Raw genomic sequence first — 23273 nt, 5'->3', positions numbered from 1 at the left:
TACATGTGCATTGAATATTTTAACTAAAATTGTACAAATGAAATTCATTCATCTATCTTTTGATTTAGAGCCAATGCCTTTTCTTTTCATTTAACTGGAGTTTTAACTTCTTAGTCTTAAATGATCCAAATCACAAATAAATTGTCTGCAATTTCAAGTTTCAGTTTCTCTCAGGTGAAGCAGAAACTTAAAAAGAAATGCAAAGAAATCCAAATGCCAAATCACACTGAGTTACCTTATATCTCCCCATTTTTATGAGTTGTCTCAACTACAACAAATTCAAAAGGAAATTTATTTTTAACATATGTTTTGTCTTTCCAACACATTCAACTTACTTTCAAAAACTTGTCTCATTTCATAATTCCTTCTTAGAAAGCCTTCTTAAAATCTGGAATTTCAATATTATTTTATAATTGATGATAATTAAGTGCAATGTTTTGCAAATAAAACCTACTGCTCTCTCTTTTTTAAACCTGTTTCATTTCATTAATTTATTTACTTAACATAAATACAGTAACAGAGACAACTGGTAAAGCAAGATTAGGAAAAAAATACAATTAACTCTAATAAGCACACAATTCAGTCACTGGAACAGAATAATAAAAATTAGCCTACTAGCCATGAGCTTCCCCTTTATATAACAGCTATTACATTAGTAGAGAGTGTAGTGCAGTAGTGGTTAATAGCACAAGTTCTGCATTCCAACAGACATGAGTTTAAATCTCGGCTCTGCCACTTACTTTACAAAGCATCAATTTCTATAAAATAGAGACAACAACAATACTTCTGAGGAATGTTCTGTAAATACTAAACAAGATAAGGAAAATCATTAGGATAATGCTTGACACATGGTAAAAGCCAAAAAATTTCAGATATTATCATAACTATCATCACTATCACCATCATCATGATTCAATTTTTAAAAGCTAAAAAAAAATCTTTAGTGAGAAAACACTATTAAAATCTAATTTATTAGATTTTATTGCTACCTTAGCTAAACCTTACCTAGATTGCTAAGGTAGATCTATTACTACCTTAGCTAATAGTGCCTAGCTTCTACTTCTCCACTCCTATGAATGTCAGTATTTCCCATTCCTGCAGGACTATAAGAGATGAGCCATTCACAGAGTGAACATCTATGATGGTCTTTTGTTTGTATACTCTGCTCCTTACCAGCATGTTATCCCACAGTCCCCATATTAACTGCCTGTTATTACAACTCCTAAAGAACAAATAAAATTCAAAACCTCTTGTTATAATAAGTAACCTAGCATCTCATGCAGATAAGTATTAAATAAATAATCCTCCATTCTTGTTCCACCATCTACGAGTGAAGAGTTTGACACAGATGACTTTTCCAGAACACTGGTGAAATTGTAGAACATCGAAGAAAAAGAAAAAATCCTAAATATTTCTAAAGAAAAGAAATGATACCATTAATGATGAAATGAGAATGAGAATAGCATCTGACTTCTGTCTAACAAAATAGGAGTCTAGAAGACAACTGAACAATGCCTTCCATTTTCCTGAGGAAAAAAAAAAATTTTTCCTTCAATCATGTATATGGACCAAATTAAGATAATTCCAAACTCTGAAAGTTTACCTCTCATGTACCAAAAAGACAAAAACAAAAAACTCTCAAAAAGGTAACTGTAACAGAACAAGACAAAGGAATATACAAAAGAGAAATATTATATAAGAAATGATAGCAGCTGAGTAGGACCTAAGAGAAAGTGAAAAATGTTCAACAGAAATTAAACGAGCACCAATGGACCTTGATTTTCATTTACAGACAAAGGATTACTTTTTTTCTTTTATAAGTACAATCATTCTACTTAGTTCTGCAGATAATACAATTTATATAATCATAATACAGTAAATGATTTCTATTGGGTTAATTTTTTTAGAAGTAAACTACTGAAAAAGCACAGATTACATACTTACAGTCGCAAAAAGAATATAAATGTTATAAAATTGACCAAATAAAATAACACTTTCACTAAAGAAACCTAGAAAGTGGAGAAGGAAAAGAAGGAAAGGAAGTATATCAAATTCCTATTTCTTATTGATATCTTGTTATGGGAATTAAATAGATGGGGCATCAACAGACAACTATCTACAATGACAAATCAGGAGAAAGATATTTTAGTGTAGTATTTAAATTACAATGAAATCTACTAAAAAATAATAAGCTGAAGAAGTGGTCTACTTCTGGGAGTAGGGAAAGGAATGGTGGATGTGGCAGAAAGAAAAACCTTTAACTTTTAAGACCCTTTTATTTAAATATTATGTTTTTTGCCATGTGCAGATATCATTTTTCATTATTTTTAAATGATGCAGCATGGGGGGATGGAGGCAAAGGAAAACAATTTAACCTAAAAGATAAGGACTACAGGCAGTGTCAGTAGCAAGATATCAATAACTTGGTCCAAGTGGACCAAGCAACAGGGACTTGGGATCAAGGCAATGGATCTAGTTAATAGGCCTAGTGACCCAGCAGAAACACTCAATGTTCAAACATTACTGGAGGCAGAGTTGCTGGTGGTCCTTGGCCTGAGCCTAGAGAAAGAAAAAGCAGGCATATATTGCTAGAAAGGAATAAAGGGCGATAGAAGAAGAAAAGTCCCTAATACTGCTATACTTGTAGATAAAAGCTATGTTCATTTACTGTATGACTGAAAGAACTTCTTCAATCTGCAGTTTTCACTAAACTGCCATGATCATATTCTAAGAAAAAATAAAAAGATACTTTAAAGATTATGAGAAATTAAACACATATGTCTACATTAGAGTACTCAACAAACTAGTTCTGATAATATGCAAACTTTTCAGTGCGTAATACAGAATGCTCAAGTTCCCTCAAGTTGCTTTTCTCAAAGAATAAAAATAAAGCAGTTTTGACTTTAAAAATAACTTGTTTTGAAACTAATTTAGATAAATTTCAAGTGAAAAAGAAATTAAATATTTCATTCACAGACACATTTTAATGGAAACACATTCTGATTCTTATTCCCAGTAAGCCCCAACTATATGACTCTGTCAATCAACTGAAGAAATGTCAAATAATATAAAAATGTTCTTTGTCACTTATAAAAATAAAAGTGCTGTTACAGTATCTCTTATTAAAGATGCTGAAACACAGAACATCTCAAGAAAGGTAGAGAAGAGGCATCAGTTTTCTTTCACTTTTCAACCAACTAGGTGCATCATGATATTACTGTACTTGGCACTTCGTGTATCAAACTACACAGTCATAACATCTGAGACTTACTAGATATACAGTCAATATCTCTTTATGCAGAAGTATTTGACTTCTGTTTTTCCTACTTTCAGAATCATAAGTCAAAGCTGTTCCATTAATCTACTCCAAGTACATCTCCTAAGACCACAGGGTCTCTGCCCTCTATCAGAAACCTTTTTTCCAATAAAGGAGTGATGTGACTAGGAATGAAAAGAAGAACACGCAATCTACTAAGGAGAAATTAAGGAGCAGACAGGCAGATACATTGTGCATATGAACTTGTTTGAAACATTAAAAAAAAAAAAAAAAAAATCACTCCAGAATCCAGAAATGCTCTAAATCATGGGGTGGTTCTTTTAAAGGACACTTCTATAGGGAATTATTTGTGATTCTCTAATCATCAACAGGAATGAAAATAGACTTAAGTGTTAAGAAAAATGAGAATACGTAAATTCAATTAGTAATTAATTTCTAATCCTATGATTACCAGAGTGTCAAATGATCTTTCACTCTGATTCACTCAGGTCCAAGCAAAGATTAAATCTTGCCTTTGGCTAAATTTCTCAAGACCAGGCAAATTAAATGAATTTTTAATGTATTGATAAACACTGTCTGAACAGGCCCAACTACAATGCTCAAGAACAGGGACAACATTGTGTTCGGAAGACCAGAAGAAAAAAAGAAGAAAAACAAATGCATAGAATAAAAGAGGTGCATATAATTAATAAAAAAAATTTAGAACAAATGTCTTTCATCTTTGTGAACTCAACCTTTCCCACATATCAACTAATCCTATCCCTGTATCCTACATCACATTATCTACAAAAGAAGTGAACAAACTTACCACGCTCTCCCAACTAGAAACAAAAGGGTAAAGTAACAGGTGAAGGGAAAAGAGGAGTGGCATTAGGCAGGATAAATGATGACTAGCAAAGGACACTCTGCAGGGGAGAAAAACTGCTGGCAGAGGTGCTCCCATCACCACACACAGCTCCAACTGATAGTTCTGTAAGCCGCCCTGAAATTGTCACTAAGTCATCAAGTTAAAAACACAACTTGATGTAATGATTTCCTGAGAAACATAAGGTAAAATCCCATGACAGTATATTCCTTGAATGTATTTGTGATGGATTTTTACTTGTTTGCAGAGAATAAGACAAACTCTTCTTACTACTATATGCATCAGATATGTAAACATAGCATGCTTCTTAGATACTGTATTATCTAAAATAAAACCACTATTAATTTAAATGTCATTACAGATCTTTTCGATTTCACTTTTTACATGTCTGATAACTATAGCCACACCACTTATCAATGCATACATTAATGAAAAAGTGCTTAGAAGCCACCTCACACTAACTTGAAAAAACCCAAATAAGATTTTCTTTCAAAGACTTTTTTTTATAGTTAAGTCTCGTCACGTAAGATATTTACTTTAGCATAGCTAAAATAGAATTTTTAATTAATGGAAAATATAAAGTTTCAACACATCACCTGCTCCCTCAATTTCCTTCCACCAAATTCCACACTCAAGTTCTTTTCTATTAAAATAGAGGGTGACCTTTTCAAAGTCAATCTCTGCTATAATCCCTGCAAAGCCTTGGCATATTATTATATTCTCTATATTATTTTCAACCTCTCACTCTTTTCCCATCTATTTTTCAAATATTCAGGTTTCTCTCTCTCTTAATTCCAAATCTCTCCTCTTCACAAGATTTCCTCATCCTACACTTATACTTCAACCAATTCCCACCAAAGCTGTCCCCTTCTTTGTTGCTATAAATCCAACAGATATTTTCAGTCCTTATATTGCTTGGCATCTCTGCAACAAAGATTTCATTCATGGTACCCAGAATTTCCTATCCATAACTCTTCCTATCTTGACCTAGCTTTCTCCTCCTATCCCTCTTTTGGGTCTTCCTTAGTCCTGATCCCCCCCAGGGAGAGTTAGAGCCCAGTGTTTCCACTGTATGCTGAACTTCCTTCTCTCTAAGGCCCAATTCCACTTGTGCCTTCTTTGCAAGTCCTTCTTGATAGACTATGTTCTCTATGAAACCAGGAATTATATTGATAACATTGTGTATGGTTCACCATTATACTGCCAATTTCAAAGCAAAGCACATGGCACACAGTAAACACTCAGTAAATATATAACTGCCTGAATCATTTTCACCTAATAAACAAGCTATTACCACTGTAACAGATTTATCACCACAAGATGAACTAAAAGGATGCTATACGTTTTTTCACAACCCGGAATACATTGTTAGAAATTTACAAATACATTCAACATACTAGAGCTACTTCTCTATTCACTCAATCTATTAAGTGTAAGTGACATTATCTGGTTTTTAATAATGACAGTTAATCACTCTCAAATTGGACAAAACCAAAATATCACTGGTACTACCCATCTATATATATCCTAATCAAATAAAAAAGTGTGTTGCTTCAATCTGCATGATCCTAAATAAAAAAATAATACCATAAATATTTAAGTACCATCTCTGGGAGGAAATTATTTAGCCATTAGTTTACACCCAGCAAAGACCTATGATATGAGAGTACATTAAAAGAAAAACATTAATTCAAAACTGTATTAATGTTTTAATCTATCATAATCCTTTTATTTTTCAGATACTAGAATCAACATCTACAACATCAGTAAGCCATGTTCACTGACTGCCAGAATTTCCATAGAGGAGAGACAAAGGGGCTGCATCCTGGGACAGGTATGGATTTAATTTGAAACTGGATTTGCCTCACAAGCACACTATTTTACTTAGATTGTATGTTTATTTGTGATGGCCTTAGAGGAATGATGGAAATGACACCTAGGGATTAGAGCCTCCCTAAGGAACTATCACAAGTAATAGAGACACTTCATTTCAAGGAAACCAAAAATCTATTCATGAAGTTAGAACTAAAAGCAAAAGATGCAGCAGCCATTTTTGCACTGTACATTTTACCATAATTAAACAAAAGATATAATACATTAAAAACATAACTTAAAAATTACAAAAATGATAATTACATAAACTGAAATCATACTTAAATTTTCCAAAAGACTTTTTTTTTTTTTTTTGTCTTTTTCATGACCGGTACTCAGCCAGTGAGCGCACCGGCCATTCCTATATAGGATCCGAACCCACGGCGAGAGCGTAGCCACGCTCCCAGCGCCGCACTCTCCCGAGTGTGCCACGGGCTCGGCCCCCAAAAGACTTCTTATCATAATGAGCCAAACACTAGAACCATGTGGATCTTTAAAACAAGCTGCAATACTACTCTCAATATTTATAAGCTGGGCAAAGTTGAGGAAGAATTACTAAGAGATGCAAAGTAGACATGAACAAATGAATTTATTCTTGTCTACTACTCCATAAAAATGAAATCAATCACATTGGAGAGAATATGAAAAAGAGTTTCAATGAAGTGACAAGAAGAGGCATGATTAAAACATATTTACTCTTTTACACCTTAAGAACTTTCATAACTTTATTGTACTACTCACTTATGAACATGAAATGTTAAACTAGAACGCAGTACTTTATATTAACTTCCAATGTTTATTAACAGTTTATTACACAACTCCCACATAAAAAACTGACAATAGAATCAGCTTTACAATGTTTATATTACCTTACCTTATACAACTGTAATGTTTAAAAGTGCTGGCAGCTTTCTGACATTCCAGGCACAATTGAATAGCTCCTGGATAGTCTTCCTCCTTAAGATAACAACAGAACTCATTAGACTGGAAACATTTTTCTTAACACCTTTGATAAAAATACATCTCTGTTCATACTCCGACCAAAAATTACAGAATCAAAAAATTTTAATCCCTCTTAAACAAGGATTAGAATACCAATGATAGATAAATAAGAAAATATAAAGAGGCCACTAGCTCCAGGCCTAAAATGTATGCATAGAAAAAGTATTTAAAATATTCTGTTCCCTCTAATACACAGGAACAGCCCTCTGAGACCATGACTTATGGATAAAGCCTACATAGGATTAAGCTGCTTCACAGGGAAGGTTTTATTTAACTGTTAACATATCTTCTTTCAGTAATGTTTACATAATATGTTCCAAAACACTATGCATTCTATTTCTATTCAACAGTCAACAATTCTACCAACCAAGAAATCAAAAAATATTTCTAAAGAAATAAATTTAGGAAAAAGTAAAATATTAATAACCTCAGAATATTTTTAGCCCCTAAACAGTAATTTAATGCCAAATGAATTTTCATATGGATATCTCAAACCCTAGTTTAGTAGTAATAGTTTAGAAGTAATACAACAATTACACAGAAAACCACAAAAAACTTTCCCCGATCCTCATATCAAAATTCAACAGATACAATTCAAACCACTGTGGGTGCTGAGAATGACAAAGTACCTACCTCAAGGAACTCTAATATTATAGGGAAACTCACACATTACATTATGCTTTGATAAACCTTATGACAGAAGTAGATAAAGAATGCTAAGAAAGCATCAAAGAGAAAACAGAAGGCTCACTCAGAAAACTAATTAATATATGAGATACTAAATATAACTAAAATATCACACATTTCTTAAATCATTACTACATGTTAGGTACAAAAGATAGTTTTATTGCTATTTGGATGCAATACAATCAAAAGACTGAAGTTAACATTTCAATGTTTCTACAAAATAAATGTTTCCTCAAATAAATTTGTTTTTATAAATAAAATATGTATTATGTCAAAAGAAAAAGTTTCTACAGCAAATAACTTTACATGTCTAAAAATGCTCTTTATAACACATACCAACTTGAGAAAAATACACATCTGAATTGTCTACTATAATTTTTCTATATAATATTATTAGGATCACCAAATTTCTAAGCCTTGTTAACTTACCTCCAACATTTCACTTAAGCGTACATCTGTTCTTTGCTGTAAAAACAAAAATCAGAGGTAAAACCTGTTTCAATCACAAAATTAAGTTCTAATTATTAAAAATTGACCTGTGTATACCAATGTTTTTATAGTTCTCAGAGACTTCAGAAGTCCAATCAGCAACTGACGTTTCCTCTGATTTGCAAAAAGGCCTAAACTAGCTTGAGTAAAACCCTCCTTGGCAATATTCAAGTGTCTGTAAAAGTAAAAAACAAATAGTTAAAATTTTAAGTATAATAAGAATACTATCCACACAGAACAATTAGGCAACTAATGAAGTACTGACCTGAACTACTGTTAAAACTGGGGATTGTGACTACTATTTGATAAATATATTGAAGGGCTCACTTTAAAGCAGCATTCCTCAAAACACGGCAGGTGGACTGGTTTCAGTCCACAAACTATTAATGATCCATGACAAGAAATTTCTGTAATTGAGTAATAGTATTTAAAAAGAGTACAAAAGTTGACAGAATAATTTTATTCTTTGTGAATCTAATAAAAAAAACTTTGAACCATGTTGTATGTCTTTGATTGTTTTGCTTTGGTTTTTTTATTTCATTTTCTGGTAATTTGTTCTTATTGCGTTTTCAAAAACAACAGCCTGTGACAGGTTGGAAATGAAAAAAGAAAAAAAAAAGTGGTCCCATACCACAAATAAGCTAAGAAGCACTAACCTAAACAATACAAAAACAACAATATTTTTTAACCCATAAATAGATTAATAGATATTTCCCACATACCCTCTTAGTGCAGTTTTCAGATCATAATATATTGTTTACTTAATAAATGGTATTCTAGAAACCATAGCCAAAATATAAAATCAATTATCAAAGATAGATTTCATAGTTATTCTTGAAACACTTTCCAGCCTAAAGAACAAAATTTCATCAAAAGCAGTACCTCCTCCCATTTGTGCAGATAACAGCAGCTAACTGAAGACCTGTCTGCAATGAGGTAACTCTTTCGAGTTCCTACGGAAAAATTAGGTACAGGTTATTGTTCAGGCATTTTTTTTTTCTTATTTGTATGGTACCCTAACAAAACCTACAGTGTTTTGAAAACAAAAGCCTGCTTGGAAAACAAAGTAGCAACAAAAATACCTGCGCTTGAAAACTGTTAGTATATTTTTCATGAAATAATTTAAAATAACTATTTTCAATTGATTTTCACGATGACAGATGACAAAATTTTTAGTTGGTATTGCTTGTAAGTTAACCTAGATTTAACCTGTTTTAGACAGGAACAAATAACAATAATATATCCATTTAAATGTTTCTACCCAACAGATTTTCACAAGGTAATTAAGGATATGACAAATATGATTTCCGTTTGCTAAGATGCTTTGACAATGAGTGCTTTCTTTTAAACACTGGTAGGCACTTCAACTGATTCTGAAGGCTCTGATTTTTTGATAAAAACACAGATTCACCTAGACAGTTCCAATTTTATCTTATTTTTAATCCAGACTGCTATATTGCCATTGAGTGGTCATTATTGCTTCTGTTACATTATTGTGTTTGTTACAAAGTTCATGTGAGCAATTTTCACTGGCTTTTCTTAAGTTTGTAAAACCAAAGAGCTCACTTTCGAATCATACATAAAAACTCTCACTTCTTCAGTTTGGTAAATTCCCCAAATGAGAGAGAAAAATATTCACACACATACACACATACACACACACACACCCCAAACAGAGTAAATATTTTGCTATAGAACTATAGTCAAAAGAAAAATTACAGTATTTCAACAGTTTCAATTGTAAATCACTCAACTATTTTTAAAATTTAACTATAAAAAATAACAAACATTATCCTACCTTTACGTAGGCAGGCTGTTTTTCAAGGATTAAATCTGCTACTTTTTTAGAGACCTATAAGAATATGCAGTCAAATGAAGGAAGTAAAAGAAAAATGCTTCATGCTTTCTACTATATTTCACATTTAAATTTTTTGCAAGAATATCCCATAGGTCTTCCCGGTAACTTCTAGAGCAGATACTGGCATGCTATGGCCATACACATTTCTCTGGGCTATGAAATTAGTAAAAGAGGTAGTATAATAAAGCACATAGCATAGTACCTGTTCCTTAATAGAAACTCAATAAATGGTCATTATTACTGTTAATGAATATCATTATATGATTTAACTAACATGCATGAAAGTGTAACAATCTGTAAGGGTAGAGGATTTGGTTTTAAAAGATGAATTTGTTAAAACAAATAAATTTCTAATCAACTGATTTTATGGAGACAATATCTAGGAAACAGAGAACTGTTCAAACCCTTTATAGCCTTTGTACCACATACGATAACAAACATGTACTTTGATCTTCAAAAGCTGAAAAACATATGTTTTTTAGAATGCTATGAAGATATCTAAGGTTTTATTGGCCAATTTCATGAATAATGTTAATGTCCATGAATAATGTTAATGTATGCAAGTTAGAGTTATGATTTTAAACATAAGGTTCTTAATCATGATTTCAGGGCCTGGCCAACTACACTACGGAGATACCAAATCTAACACCAAGTACGTGAGTGTTTGCTCAAGAAACAAAATTGGCTCCCCTGCCTCAGGCCCTGAGAACGAAATATTGCACACATATTAAACTACTGCATTAATCTTTTCACGTTCTCTTAATCTACTTCAAGCATCTTTCCAATTATGTGAATTATTTTCTAGATACATTGTTTTGGTCTAGAAAGAGGGGTTGCATTAAGGCAAAGGAAATCAAACTTTATTAGCTTTAAGACTACAATTAATAAAGGAATATTGATATTAATCCTTACTATTAATTTCTTAATATTAATATTAAGAAAAAGTCAAATAGGAGCCATAAGTAAGAAAATGAAATCAGCAAGCTCTAGCTTTTTACCACATATTTTGATGTATATGAATTTGTATTGATGTACACAGACAGAAATTCACTTAATTCTACTGAATTGGGTTTTTAAAAAAAAAGACAATGTGGTTATTGCGAATCTAAGCTGTGCCAGGCAATATACTAAGTGCTTTTTTTTACATTATCTCAATCAGGACTCATGACAACCCACTGAGATGAGTTCCATACTTTCTCATTTTTCAGATAAACAATCTTAAAAGTAATAGTAACTCACCCACAGTCCCACAGTCAGTAAGTTGCAAGACAAGGATTCAGGCCCAGGTTTATCAAATTCTAGAGGTCACTGTGATACACAGCCCTTGTGATACAGCTCATTCCCAAAAGAATACTATCACATAATGTATACATATGGAAGAGTACTTATTTAAACATGCCAAGAGAAGGCAAAAGATGCCACCATCCACTGAAATCTCATTCTCCAAAAGCACAATACAGTTTTACTACACAGTTCTCTAGAGCTCAAGTCCCTTCACCTGCCCAAGCCTACCTTACACCACCACTGCTACCCCCAGGGAGATCCCTGCTCCCACTGAGACCACTGGGAGTAATAGAAAAGAAAAGAATATCTTTATTTGCCAAATGCATTATTAAAAATATCTTAAATAAAAAATAGATAAATTTATTACTACTGTTCCTTTAGTTTAAAAAAAAATAATAAGACCACAGGCTATCATTAACCTTCTACGATGAAATCTGAATTTCATAAAATGAGTTCAGCCTACCATAAGGAAATTATCAAATCACAGAATTTTATAGCATTAGAGAAAATTCAAGCCTAAGCTATCACTTTACAGATAAAACAAAAGAAATTAGCGAGGTTAAATGACTTGCCCAATGTCTTAATTAAATAGTGACCACAATTCAGACTTTCTGATTCTTAGTCCTGTGTTCTCTTTAAACCTTTTTCAAGTAGAAGTAGGGACCTTTATTCTGAGATAAGAATATTCCATTACAAAACTAAGGGTGGAAAAGTCATGCACTCATGACAAGGAGCCTAAAGGTACTCACTAATCTGAAAAAAAGTGCAAATTTCTCTAATCACATTTAGGATTCCAAAGAGACAACTCCAAGTTCTAGAAGCAAAACTATCAAAGTAACATGAGGAAAACTGCATAGGCATTAAATTTTAATATAAATATGTCATTTGAGTCAAAGTCATGTTAAATAACAGAATTTGTTTATATGTTGATATATTAGTTAAAACAACAAAATCTGCAAATATTATACCTCTCTGCTGTGTTTCATTTACAGTTTTGTCAGAAAGATATGGCTTTTTTTACTTACTGCAGCTTGCTGTTGTTTCAATTTATCTCTGTACGCCTCTAATTCTTGCAAATTGAGAACAGGTGGGAGCTTCTATAGAAAAATTCATAAATGAAAAGTAAAAAATAGTTTGATTTGGTTTTATTCACCTGGGCACTTCTGACTAGTGAACTACAATCTGCATACAAAACAGTGTCACATCCCATCACCCTCCATTTTTCCTGTCGTCCCAATGCCCCTCACTACATTCCAGCCACAAAAGCCTACATATGTATTACACAACCCTCTGGTTCCATCCGTAACCCAGCCTTGCTACTCCCACTGCTGCTACTCTGACCTCCAGAAAAGCCCACTATCATTGGGGCCCTTAGCCCCTGGCTAGGAGATACTGCTTCCACAGGAGAAGGTAAGAAAAGTCCCTAACCCTAATCCCCACTCTACCAGCCACAGATACATCCCTCCTTGTCTATGACAGACTTCCCCTCTGGAATATTATGAATGGTAATGAAGTACTACAGTGTGACAGTGATAGTTGTTGAACTGCATTCTGGATTATACCAGCTTTCAGAGGATAATACGGGAAACTAACAAAAAATGCATATCATTGTGTATATGGGGAAACAGACTCCAAGTCTCAGTCAACTGATGAACTTCAGAATGAGGTGGGGACTGACTGACTTTGTATGTACTGCAGATAAAGTATGTGTGCATACTGCATTCGGTTTTGTCTAAAATCAAATTTTACTATTCTGACTTTTTTTTTTTAATTCCTATAAAAATTTAAAATGCTGGTATTGGAAACATTATGGCAGAGAGGTTTTTATCATGACTAAACAATTATGTAAATACATGTTCATGATTTAAAGTCTCAGAGCATTTCCAAGCATATTCAGCCAATATAAAAGATGATAGCAGCAGCACACTAACATATTGGATGCTAACAGTTGAAAACCAAAAATACAGAAATGTTTCCCTGACCAATATTCTACAGGTGCACTTAGAAGTTACATTTTTTTAAATAATTTCATCTTTAAACAATGCAGACAGTTCATTTAATCATAATCTGGTAATCACAGACCTGGTTTTGGTATCAAAAATATATATAAATGCCCCAGCACTCAAATCTCACAAATTCAATCACTCAACAAAATAGGCTTTAGATATATTTTAATGAAATTTTTTTTACCTCTAGCTCATATTTAACAACATCAAACGAGTCTGCAGAAAAATATACTTGTTCAATACTATTAATAAGCTCTTGTTCAGCTTGAGGGTCACTTGGCTGTTCTCGAAGTTCCCTGAATTCTTCCTTTAAGAAAAAAAAGTTCACAATTTATGGTTCTTGTAGCTGTTAAAATTCCAACTGCATGGAAATAAATGATCGTCTGTGGAAATAAGTGATCATCTGTCTTAACAATCACGTATCTTCTGGGGATCATTCTGACCAAGGATACAAATTAATAAAAGCCAGAAAAGTTCATGAAAAGTTATAAAACAGCAAAACACTAAAAACTGCTATTGGAGAAAAAATTAGCCAGTCTGAAGATTCAGATTTTATTCTCAATTCCCTGTGTGCCAACAAGGTTAAAAGAATTTAAATGTTTAACAAAAGAAAAAAACAAAGGTGACTTCCTAAACCTATCATAAATACATACTACATATACACACATTTTACCATTTAACATCATTCTAAAAATCTGTCTCATCACAGGTAACAAGGGAAAAACAACACCTCAATGACTTTTTGGTCACAATCAGCATTCAAACCCTGAGCAGCAGACACCCGACTCTGCTAAAAATCTCAGAGCTCAGCTAAGAAACACTGGCTTCAGAAAAGGTTCACAAGTTTAGCTCAGTAATTCTATAAGGCTTCCTTCAAAGTGTACTGATGCTGCAATTAATAATCTGATTATAAACCTAAAGCTCTGCATTTGATAAAATGCTTTCTTTCTAATGATACAGAATGGGGCTTCTGTGGATTTATGCAACAAAAAAGAGCTTGACAGACAAATAAATCCCTACCCCTAATGTCAGCACCATTATCCTATGACATTTCATTGCATAATTGGATAAACCTTCAATTAACTGGGAAATTTCAATAATCCAGATACCACTCCCCTGCCACACCTGTTTATCAAGACATTACTATAAACATATAACAAGTTAGCCATTCAATTTTTTATTCAAATTAACCTCAAATATACTTATATACACAAAAAGAAACTATTATTAAAATCATTTTACAGTCATTAAAAGAATACTTAACAAAAATCTTAGTGAATCATTACTAATTAAACACACAAAAATTATCTGGTCAGCTAAAGGACATTATTTTCCAAATAGAGATATTCTAGATTATTTTACTGCAGGGCTTATTTTTCATTTACAAAGAGTCTAGCTTGAGTATCGTTTAGAGTTTATATTTTATATCTGTAAAAATTATTAACTATACAATTATCCCCTATTAGGTTCAAGCTAAAAGAAAATATTAGGACAATAAATCTGAAACTCAAGAGAACAGTTAACTGTTTAAATTTAAAATTCCAATAAATTTAAAAGAGAATGCAAAATTATATAAAAATCAAGCCTGCAGAATCAAAAATGCATGGAAGGCCGGTCCGTGGCTCACTCGGTAGAGTGCGGTGCTGATAACACCAAGGCCGCGGGTTTGGATCCTATATAGGGATGGCCGGTTTGCTCACTGGCTGAGCGTGGTGCTGACAAAAATGCATGGGAAAGGGAATGCCTCTTCTGTACCAAACTCAACTTATAAAATACACTAACAAAAAAAGGTCAAAGATATGGCTATCATCAATTCAGTATGCAATTAGATACTATAAGTACAATAAGAAACCTAGCATCCTAACAGTGGGAGCTGCACTCCTTTGGGGGTTTATCTACAACACACTAATCCGTCTGGCACTCTGGACAATGGTACTGACACACAGACTTGGATTAATCTCACACCACTTGTGGGAGGGAAGATTCTCAACTAGCTTGTCAACAGGCAACATCCATGTATGCAATGGAAATTTGAAATGACAGTGAGACATGAAATGGAAGAGGTCAGAAACATCTGGCACTCTCCCTCCCTAAAAGTCCATAGGCATTTGAAATACCAGCTTCAAATGCCACAAGCATAGGAGGAAATTAGATCCAAGTGAGGAGCAATTTATACCACAGAGAGCAGACAAACCCATATAATTTGAAAGAACTGACATGGAACATCTGACACTCCAAGTGTAAGAAATCTGCACTAAGAAGAGACATAAAACCTAGAAAGGCAGGAAAAGAAATGTATAGCACACAAAGTAGAAGTCAACTCAGAACAAATGCCTCAAATTAACACTATATCCCTATTAAATGCCCTCTTCTTTCAGAGAATTTGGTGGCTCCTAGGTAAAAACATACATTTTAACTCATTCAGACAAACTCCATTCTGACAAGAATCCAGATCACCGTGTTCCTTTTAGTCGCACTGCACATGCAGTCTGGAAGATTCTGCATCTATCTAATCATTCTCCAAATGTTTCATCACTGTTAGAGCTGTCTGCTCAATCAGATTACACCCTTCTTGAGAACTGAGATTTCTCCTTACTCTCCATCTTCATGCTCCGTTGTGCTAAAGCGCATTGTAGACAATAATCATGGATCAAAGTAAAATTAATTTAGTCATTTATAAATTAAAAAACGTAAAACAGAAAGAAATGAAAAGACAATATATTCCTGTTTTGATACTCAAAATTTCTATCAACTTTTAATAAAAGGTTTCTTTTTCTATGATTTAGGAATATTTTATGCATGTAAACAGAAGCAGCTAGACTGCATATTCTTCACACTATTACTCCATAATTTAATATAAACTGATATCCTGCAATTAGAGATGTGTGAAAATACATAATTTTTCACCTAAAACAGAACCAAATTGGCAAGCCAATACACAGGTAGGAGGCAAAATTTTACATAAACAAAATGGACAAAAGATTTCCTGTGAAAATTTTAAAAGGCAAAATCAGAGGGAAAAGGATACCAAAATGAAACTCTTTATACTAAATTAATACAAGTGATTTAAGAAAAAAAAGTGACAATAATATTAGATATTTAAGCTAAGTTTGGGGTAAAATACTTCAGTCTTACAAACTGCTGCTATATTAATGAAATGTTTAAAAGGACTTATTTTTACCATAAGTTTCGTGTCACATAGAAACTAATAAGCATGTATTAACATTAATAATGGTATAAATGCACTGTAAAACTTGAAAATACAAAAATAATTTGTCAACAAACATAGATTATCAAATATGCCACAACTTGCCTGCCAATGGTAATCAACTACATCTAAAATAAAAATAAAAAGTATATCAATGTCATCCCAGAATTAAAGCTGGAGAAAAACTACAATTAAGGTAATGAATTTAATTGCAGAGGAGGGAAAACAAAAGCACAAAAGGTAAAAATGAACAAATTAAATCTCTCTCCCATACTATCATTAGGAACTAACCTGCCTACTTTCAAAGCTCTATAAACCTTGCCTTTTGCAGTCAACATAATTCCATTTACCAAACAATTTTTCTTAAATTTCCACTACGTAAAAATCTCCCATACTAGGTCATACAGGAACAAAGATCGGTAAAATACACCTCTTCCCTCAAATAGTTGCTGAAGTAACAGGAGGGGTCAGATGAAAAGGTAACGAGTGATAGTACAGGTAGAACATGAGGGAGGTATAAACAAAATAAAGGGCGCCAAAGGACGGTGAGCTCACAGCTGATGGAAGAGCTGGCCTTTGCAGAATATGAGAACAGGCAGAATTTCAAATTTAAGAAATTGGGGAATAAGGGTTACAAATATAAAGCAAAGCATAAATAAAAACATTACATCAAGAAAGCATAAACAGGTTCAAGCAATAAAGGGTGGCTCCTCAGGGCAGAAAAATAACCAGGGGGAGACTCGGCAAGTACACAACAAGCAAGAAAATGCAACAACTGAGTTTTAAAAATCCGGTATATTTTTATATATATTAGAACCACATTTTACCTTTGCTAAAAATAAAGTATCTTAACATACATCACTGTGCCAGATGCTTATATCAAAATAAGCATAAATAGTCAACATTTTCTTAACATAACAAACCAGGCAGGACTATTTTAGGGAAGTGGTAGACAACAAAGAAGTTATTCAATATTTTAGAGGCTGTGTTTGCCAGCAGTCACAAAACACCATAAGGTTGCATATAATACTACACAGCCTGTTTTCTTTTGATCATCTCTGAAATAAAGCCACATGAACATACACATTAAATGCACATCATAAATGTAACTTTATAAAACATGAAAAAAAAAACAGTCATAACAGAAATTTAACTCAACATGTCTGATTTAGCCAAGCCACTTTTCCTCTCAACATCACAACAAAAGGTTTATAAGAACTGGGGATTCAAGTCTATAAAATGATACGAGCCTTCAAATATAAGATGTTACAAAACGTTTCTAGTATATTTATGGTCTCTAAGGAACTAGACAATAACTTTACAAAGCAATTTCCCACTTAAGAGTTCCTCTCTTATGGGAATGTATTCAAGTTTAGGAAAGAAAAAAGAGACTACAAATTTTGCATTTAACCACTACTTTCAAATTATCCAAAATACCACACAAATTAAAATTACCAACCCAAGTTCAGGACTTCAATTCTATTCATTTATGTAAGTGTAAAAAGTTAGTCAGGACAACTTAACAGTTCTCCTTTCCATTATTAAACTCAATATTCTCTTTAATTTTGGAAAGTAATTTAACCTCATTTTTAAACCCACAGAATAGCTTGGAAATTCCTAATTTTCAGTAGTAGGTTTTTATTCAAACAAAGAAATGAATGCAAAATATTCATTTTCATAGATTTCATTTCTTTTCCAAATTCCACAGAAAATTTATAGAATAAAAAATGAAATGCAAACCAACTCCCCTTTCTGTTCTTAGCTTATCAGACCACAGTGCACATTATATTCCTGACTATATGTACACCTGGATGGCAGAATGCATGGGGAGGGGGGTAGATTTTGCTCTTATAAAGCATGGATTTGGGTTTGTCACAACAAATCTTATCAAAGGCTTTTTTTTTTTTACTGTTAGCATTTCTTCAGTAATCGCAAACAAGCTATTCTGTTACATTCTAAAATCAGAAGCCATATTTTTATCAAACTTAACATCACATTAGAGCTCTGAAAGCAAAAAATGTTTAGCCACCAAAACCTATACATAGCTAAAAGGAAGAACAAAACATGAAGTTTTCAATATTCAATAAGTGTTATGAAAGTCACAAATCACTGAACAGAAATAGGTTTGATATGTTTCCAAATGAAACAGGATTCAAAACCTATTTCAAGATCACATATACCCTAAAACCATATACCACGTAACTTTATAATGAATTGCCAGATGTCTGATTATGTGGGGAAATAGCACATTTCCTCAAAATCCCACTAGAACAATAATAATAATCCATCAAAGGTAGCCGGTTCATCAATTTCAGTGTGTGCATTTTAAATAAAACATAGCTTTTAATGGCTATCCTGTTTTTCTTCAGGCTTTCAGTGCCACCTAGTGGAATACTAGTGAGGTTACAATTTGAAAGGAAGTTTCAGCAAAATGATTTATAGAAAATTTTTATTAAAGGTTATTGTATGGCATTATTTTAATCTGGCTTCCCAAAACACTTAAGTGATAAAAATAATGCATTTTAATCAATTTCAACACAATGAAAGTCTTCCAAACTTACACATAGTTGTTTTTTAAAGAAATAGATCGTGAATTAAAACTGATTTTATTCATAGAAATTTACTGAGTTATCAACATAACTAAAATCATAAAATTAGACAGCAAAAATTTCATACTTGGTACTCTTCTAAATATTTTTATTTATTTCTCTTATTCAATAGTTAAAAATACAACCCAAGTTCAGTACTTTGTTATAATTTTTAACAAGTATTTGCCTAAATTTATTTCTATGAAAAGGAAAACATTAAAGACAATAGCTCTAGAGAAATCAATATATTTTTTAAAAAGCTATCTTTAAAAATATACCTCATCTTCAGTGAACAACATTAAGCTGTTTGCCACATGCCCGCCCATTCAGAGGCCAATGCTGGAGAAAAGACACATCACAAATTGAGATGCAGACAGAAAAATCCAATGTGTACATCTTAATTTTGTTTTTCTTTTAGTTTCCAAACATCTCATCAGACCCTCTCTAAAAGAAGAAATACTATCTATTCTGAAAAAAAGACATCATAGCACCTTTAAACCCAGTTAAAGTTCTTTCCACATCCAAAAAGATCTTCAATTATAAATTCTGTTTTTAATGTCCTTCAAATTTAACCCTTCCCCATTTCCTACACTTCATTTTTTTATTTTCTTCTTAAATCAGTATCCTACTCTCTAGCCTCCACTCAACAATCTACCCCACACACCTGAAATCTTTCTAAAAAATTAATCACAAACTCTAGGAGACCCTGCACTCCCTCCCACCTACTCCTACTCCTCTCCTAGCACACCTTCATATATAGATCCTCTCCTGTGATTATCTATTTATATCTTGTACTACTCTGTGCTTATCTACTTTTGCTTGTCTCTCCCACTTAGGTTGAGGTAAGAACAGAGTCTTGTACCTCTTTGTATTTTCAATAATTAGTAAATGCCTGGCTCCATAAATGTTTGCCAAATAGACTGCGTGAATGATCTTTTATGATTTGCTATGAACAATGGATTAAGAAGTTCAAAGCATCTGAAGCCATAAGAAGCATAATTCATTAATGGTTAAAAAGAACACAGCAAAATACTGTTAGCCATGAGCACCTAAGAAAAACTAAATGATTTTGCAGATCCATGGTTAGAGTCATACTTGGTATCACCTACAGAAGACATCTGTCCTAAATGATACATAATCTAAACTGAAAGGTTTTAATCACTAAAGTCAATAGTCTCAGTTATAAACTTCAGTACTAATTCTGTCTAATACAGATACCAATATACTCATCTTCTAAAACACTGCTCAGTACATTCTTCTGAATGTATATTTCTCCTACCAATATTACTATACAGAAAGTATAAAATATTAGCGCTAAAAGAGCTACAAAATATAATCTAGTCCAATCACATCTTTTCACAGATGAGAAAACAGGCCAGGAAGCTTGTAAGGCTTTCTTAACAGTAAGGCAAAATGTAAGCTTACAGCATTAATACCTATTTTACTATTAACTATTTAACAATTTAGCTAAGCTTCTTAGCATGTGCCAAATAAACCAATGCCCCAGGCCTAATCTTCCCCTGAACCGTTTACATTTGCTGACCTTGTGATTCCAGACTGGCCACCCTTACCAGGGCCAGTGATCTCAAAAGTGGACAGCAGTGGTCACTCATGGGGTTGGGGGTGAAGACTCAGTAAGAAGACTATTAATGAGAGCATCATAAATTCATTACCTACCACGACTGTAAAAACATTAAGGCTTATGGTTTAAAGACAACAGAAAGTTCTTATTAACACATTCATGTATTTCTTTAAAGAGGCTCACTCATCAATTTGACATTGATTCTGAAATATGTAATGCAATCTAATTCAAGGCATGTTCATAATGCATGATAATCTTTTTTCTGAAGTCAAAGAAATAAAGAGAATTATTTGTCAACTAGGATTTATGATTATCTCTTATTTCCCCATTTTATCACATTCAATAATCTTTAAAAACATTATATAAAACTATTCTAAAATGCCTCTAAGTATTTATCTGAACCATTTCATGCAAAGGGGTTGGTCAGAATTTTTAGTATCTAGAGAACCTGACCTAAAATAAAAGGCTACTCATTAAATACAAAATACCCTTTAGGAGGTAAGGTACCTCAAAGAGATGAGAAGTCATGCACCTAAGCAGCTGACACTGAGGGTAAGGAGAGGCATTAGACTGTTGATCAAGAGAAACAAGCACTATGTGTAAAGATGCTGGACACAGAAAATAAACAGTGCTTTCAAACGTGTTCTTCAAATTAAAAATCACAAGAGCAGACATTCAGAAGTGCCAGCTTTAATCTGTGATGGGGCTGCTACTCACATAGGAGTTCCAAGCTGCAACACTCCAGAGAAGCAGCAAGGATTTAACAACGGTTAGTAATTCTCCTGAGGGGAAGCCAGCTAGCTTTCCAATAATGCATATTAAATTTGTAAATTGAGAAGTTCACATGAATATTAGGGGATAAAAGTCTAAAATATGTACCACCTTGTGTAAGTTACATTTCAACTGCTTATTCAAAAATCTCTGCTCCACAACAAAAATATAATTAACCATGATTTTTGGCTCAGAGCATCAGAGTACAGAAAGTCAGAAGAAAACTATTTTTTATTTCCCCAAATTACAGCAGATAAATCAATAAGTTAAATATATCTATAATTGTTTTTAAACTAAGAATTTGATATAATAAACTCCAAATTTATCAATTTGCATTTTTTGCTTTACTACAGTGAATCATATTGCATCCCAATGAGTAATGAAAGCAAAAACAAGCCCTACCCCTACGGCACTACAAAAATTTATCTAGCTTATCACAACAAACATGTGCCTGTGGGAAAGAAATGCTTCTGCGAATCAATCATTATCCAGAGGGAATAACAGTTTCTTAAGGAAGTGAAAGGTCACGCTCACACGTGTAGATCGATACCTTTCCAGGAACCCGGAGACTCTCAATGGCACCGAGATCACTGAGGCTCTCCGGAGGGCTTTTCAGACCCTTAAAAAAACAAGATAAGGAGAATTTTAATTATGCTGAAGAACTGTAAAAGGATAGAACACACTTAATGTAAGAGAAATGACCATTTTAAAATTAGAAATTTTCCTGCTTCAAAATAAATGGAACGTATATTCTAGAAACAATCGTCATTTAATACACATAGTACTACAAGGGTACTTCAAAAAGTTCACAGAAAAATAGAATTAAAAGACAATACAAATCCTTCCATTAACTTCTTGAAGACTCCTCCTATTATTAAATCAGAAAAGGATGTACTTTTGGAATTTTAAAAGAAAAAAGTATTATATGGCACCTTCACAACTAATGGAGGAAGTCTAACTTTACCATTATTTTAAAACAACCAATAGAAAAGAAACATAGGTGACAAAAAACATTCTATAAAAGTACTTATCTATTCATCATAGCCAAATTCACCTGATAAAAAGGTCCAAGCAATTGTATTATGATTCACAGATACAATATACTAAGGGAGCTAATCAAAGATTTTTAAATAATGTAAATTGCTTAATTAATACATAAGTAATCCCTTCATTTTACCTGATTATTTCTCACCAATGTATCCAATTCACGCTGAGTAAGTTAAGATTTCAATCTCATATCTCACTGCTTTCTACCTGTTGTTTAGCTCTTTATTATCCTGTACTTTCTATATTCACATCCACTAAGGGATTTTGAAAGCCTTATTTGTGCCAGGGGAAATTATCAAGACAGAAAGAAGTCAGCAACTTAAACTTTCTATAAAAGCCTCTTTTCTAAAAATAAGCTATTCAAAGCAGATACCTAAAGTCCCTGTAATATTAGTGTTAAGACAAAATTAGCGAGGACATTAATTTGAGTAGAGATGATATTGTCAAGTTGTCCTTTAGGTGCCCTATATTAACCTTTGGAGTCCTTAGTAAACAAAATATATGGTATGCTTATGTTGATTATTTGGGACTTAGAGCAGACTTGCCTATCTGTAAATTATAGAGGTATGTACTTCATCTTTCCTGCTGTAAAATACCACCAGTCATATCTACAATTTTTTTGACAAAGAGCTTTGCCTCATCCTCAAATCTTCCATTACTCCCAGAATATCTAACACACTCACCCTTCCCTCCTTCTCTCTCCTGTTCGTCCTTTTTTTCTCATTTCTTCTCTCTCT

The 23273-nt window shown here is 33.0% G+C and overlaps 1 protein-coding gene across 2 annotated transcripts in view; it reads right to left on the bottom strand.

Moving 5' to 3' along the window:
- Positions 1-23273, bottom strand: part of VPS50 (VPS50 subunit of EARP/GARPII complex) — a 120932-nt gene that overhangs the window by 91788 nt on the left and 5871 nt on the right. For both annotated transcript variants that reach the window (XM_063098871.1, XM_063098872.1), the window contains exons 2-9: positions 22040-22108; positions 13525-13647; positions 12360-12431; positions 9991-10044; positions 9075-9145; positions 8250-8367; positions 8133-8168; positions 6889-6971 (exon numbers count right to left, since the gene is read on the bottom strand). In XM_063098871.1, the coding sequence (XP_062954941.1) occupies positions 6889-6971; positions 8133-8168; positions 8250-8367; positions 9075-9145; positions 9991-10044; positions 12360-12431; positions 13525-13647; positions 22040-22108 (626 nt within the window). The remainder of the gene's footprint in view (positions 1-6888; positions 6972-8132; positions 8169-8249; positions 8368-9074; positions 9146-9990; positions 10045-12359; positions 12432-13524; positions 13648-22039; positions 22109-23273) is intronic.

Source organism: Cynocephalus volans, chromosome 6 (genome assembly GCF_027409185.1).
Source record: "Cynocephalus volans isolate mCynVol1 chromosome 6, mCynVol1.pri, whole genome shotgun sequence".
Lineage (NCBI taxonomy): Eukaryota > Metazoa > Chordata > Mammalia > Dermoptera > Cynocephalidae > Cynocephalus > Cynocephalus volans.
The sequence above is the reverse complement of the archived record's forward strand: the minus strand, read 5'-3'. Positions and strand labels throughout refer to the sequence as shown.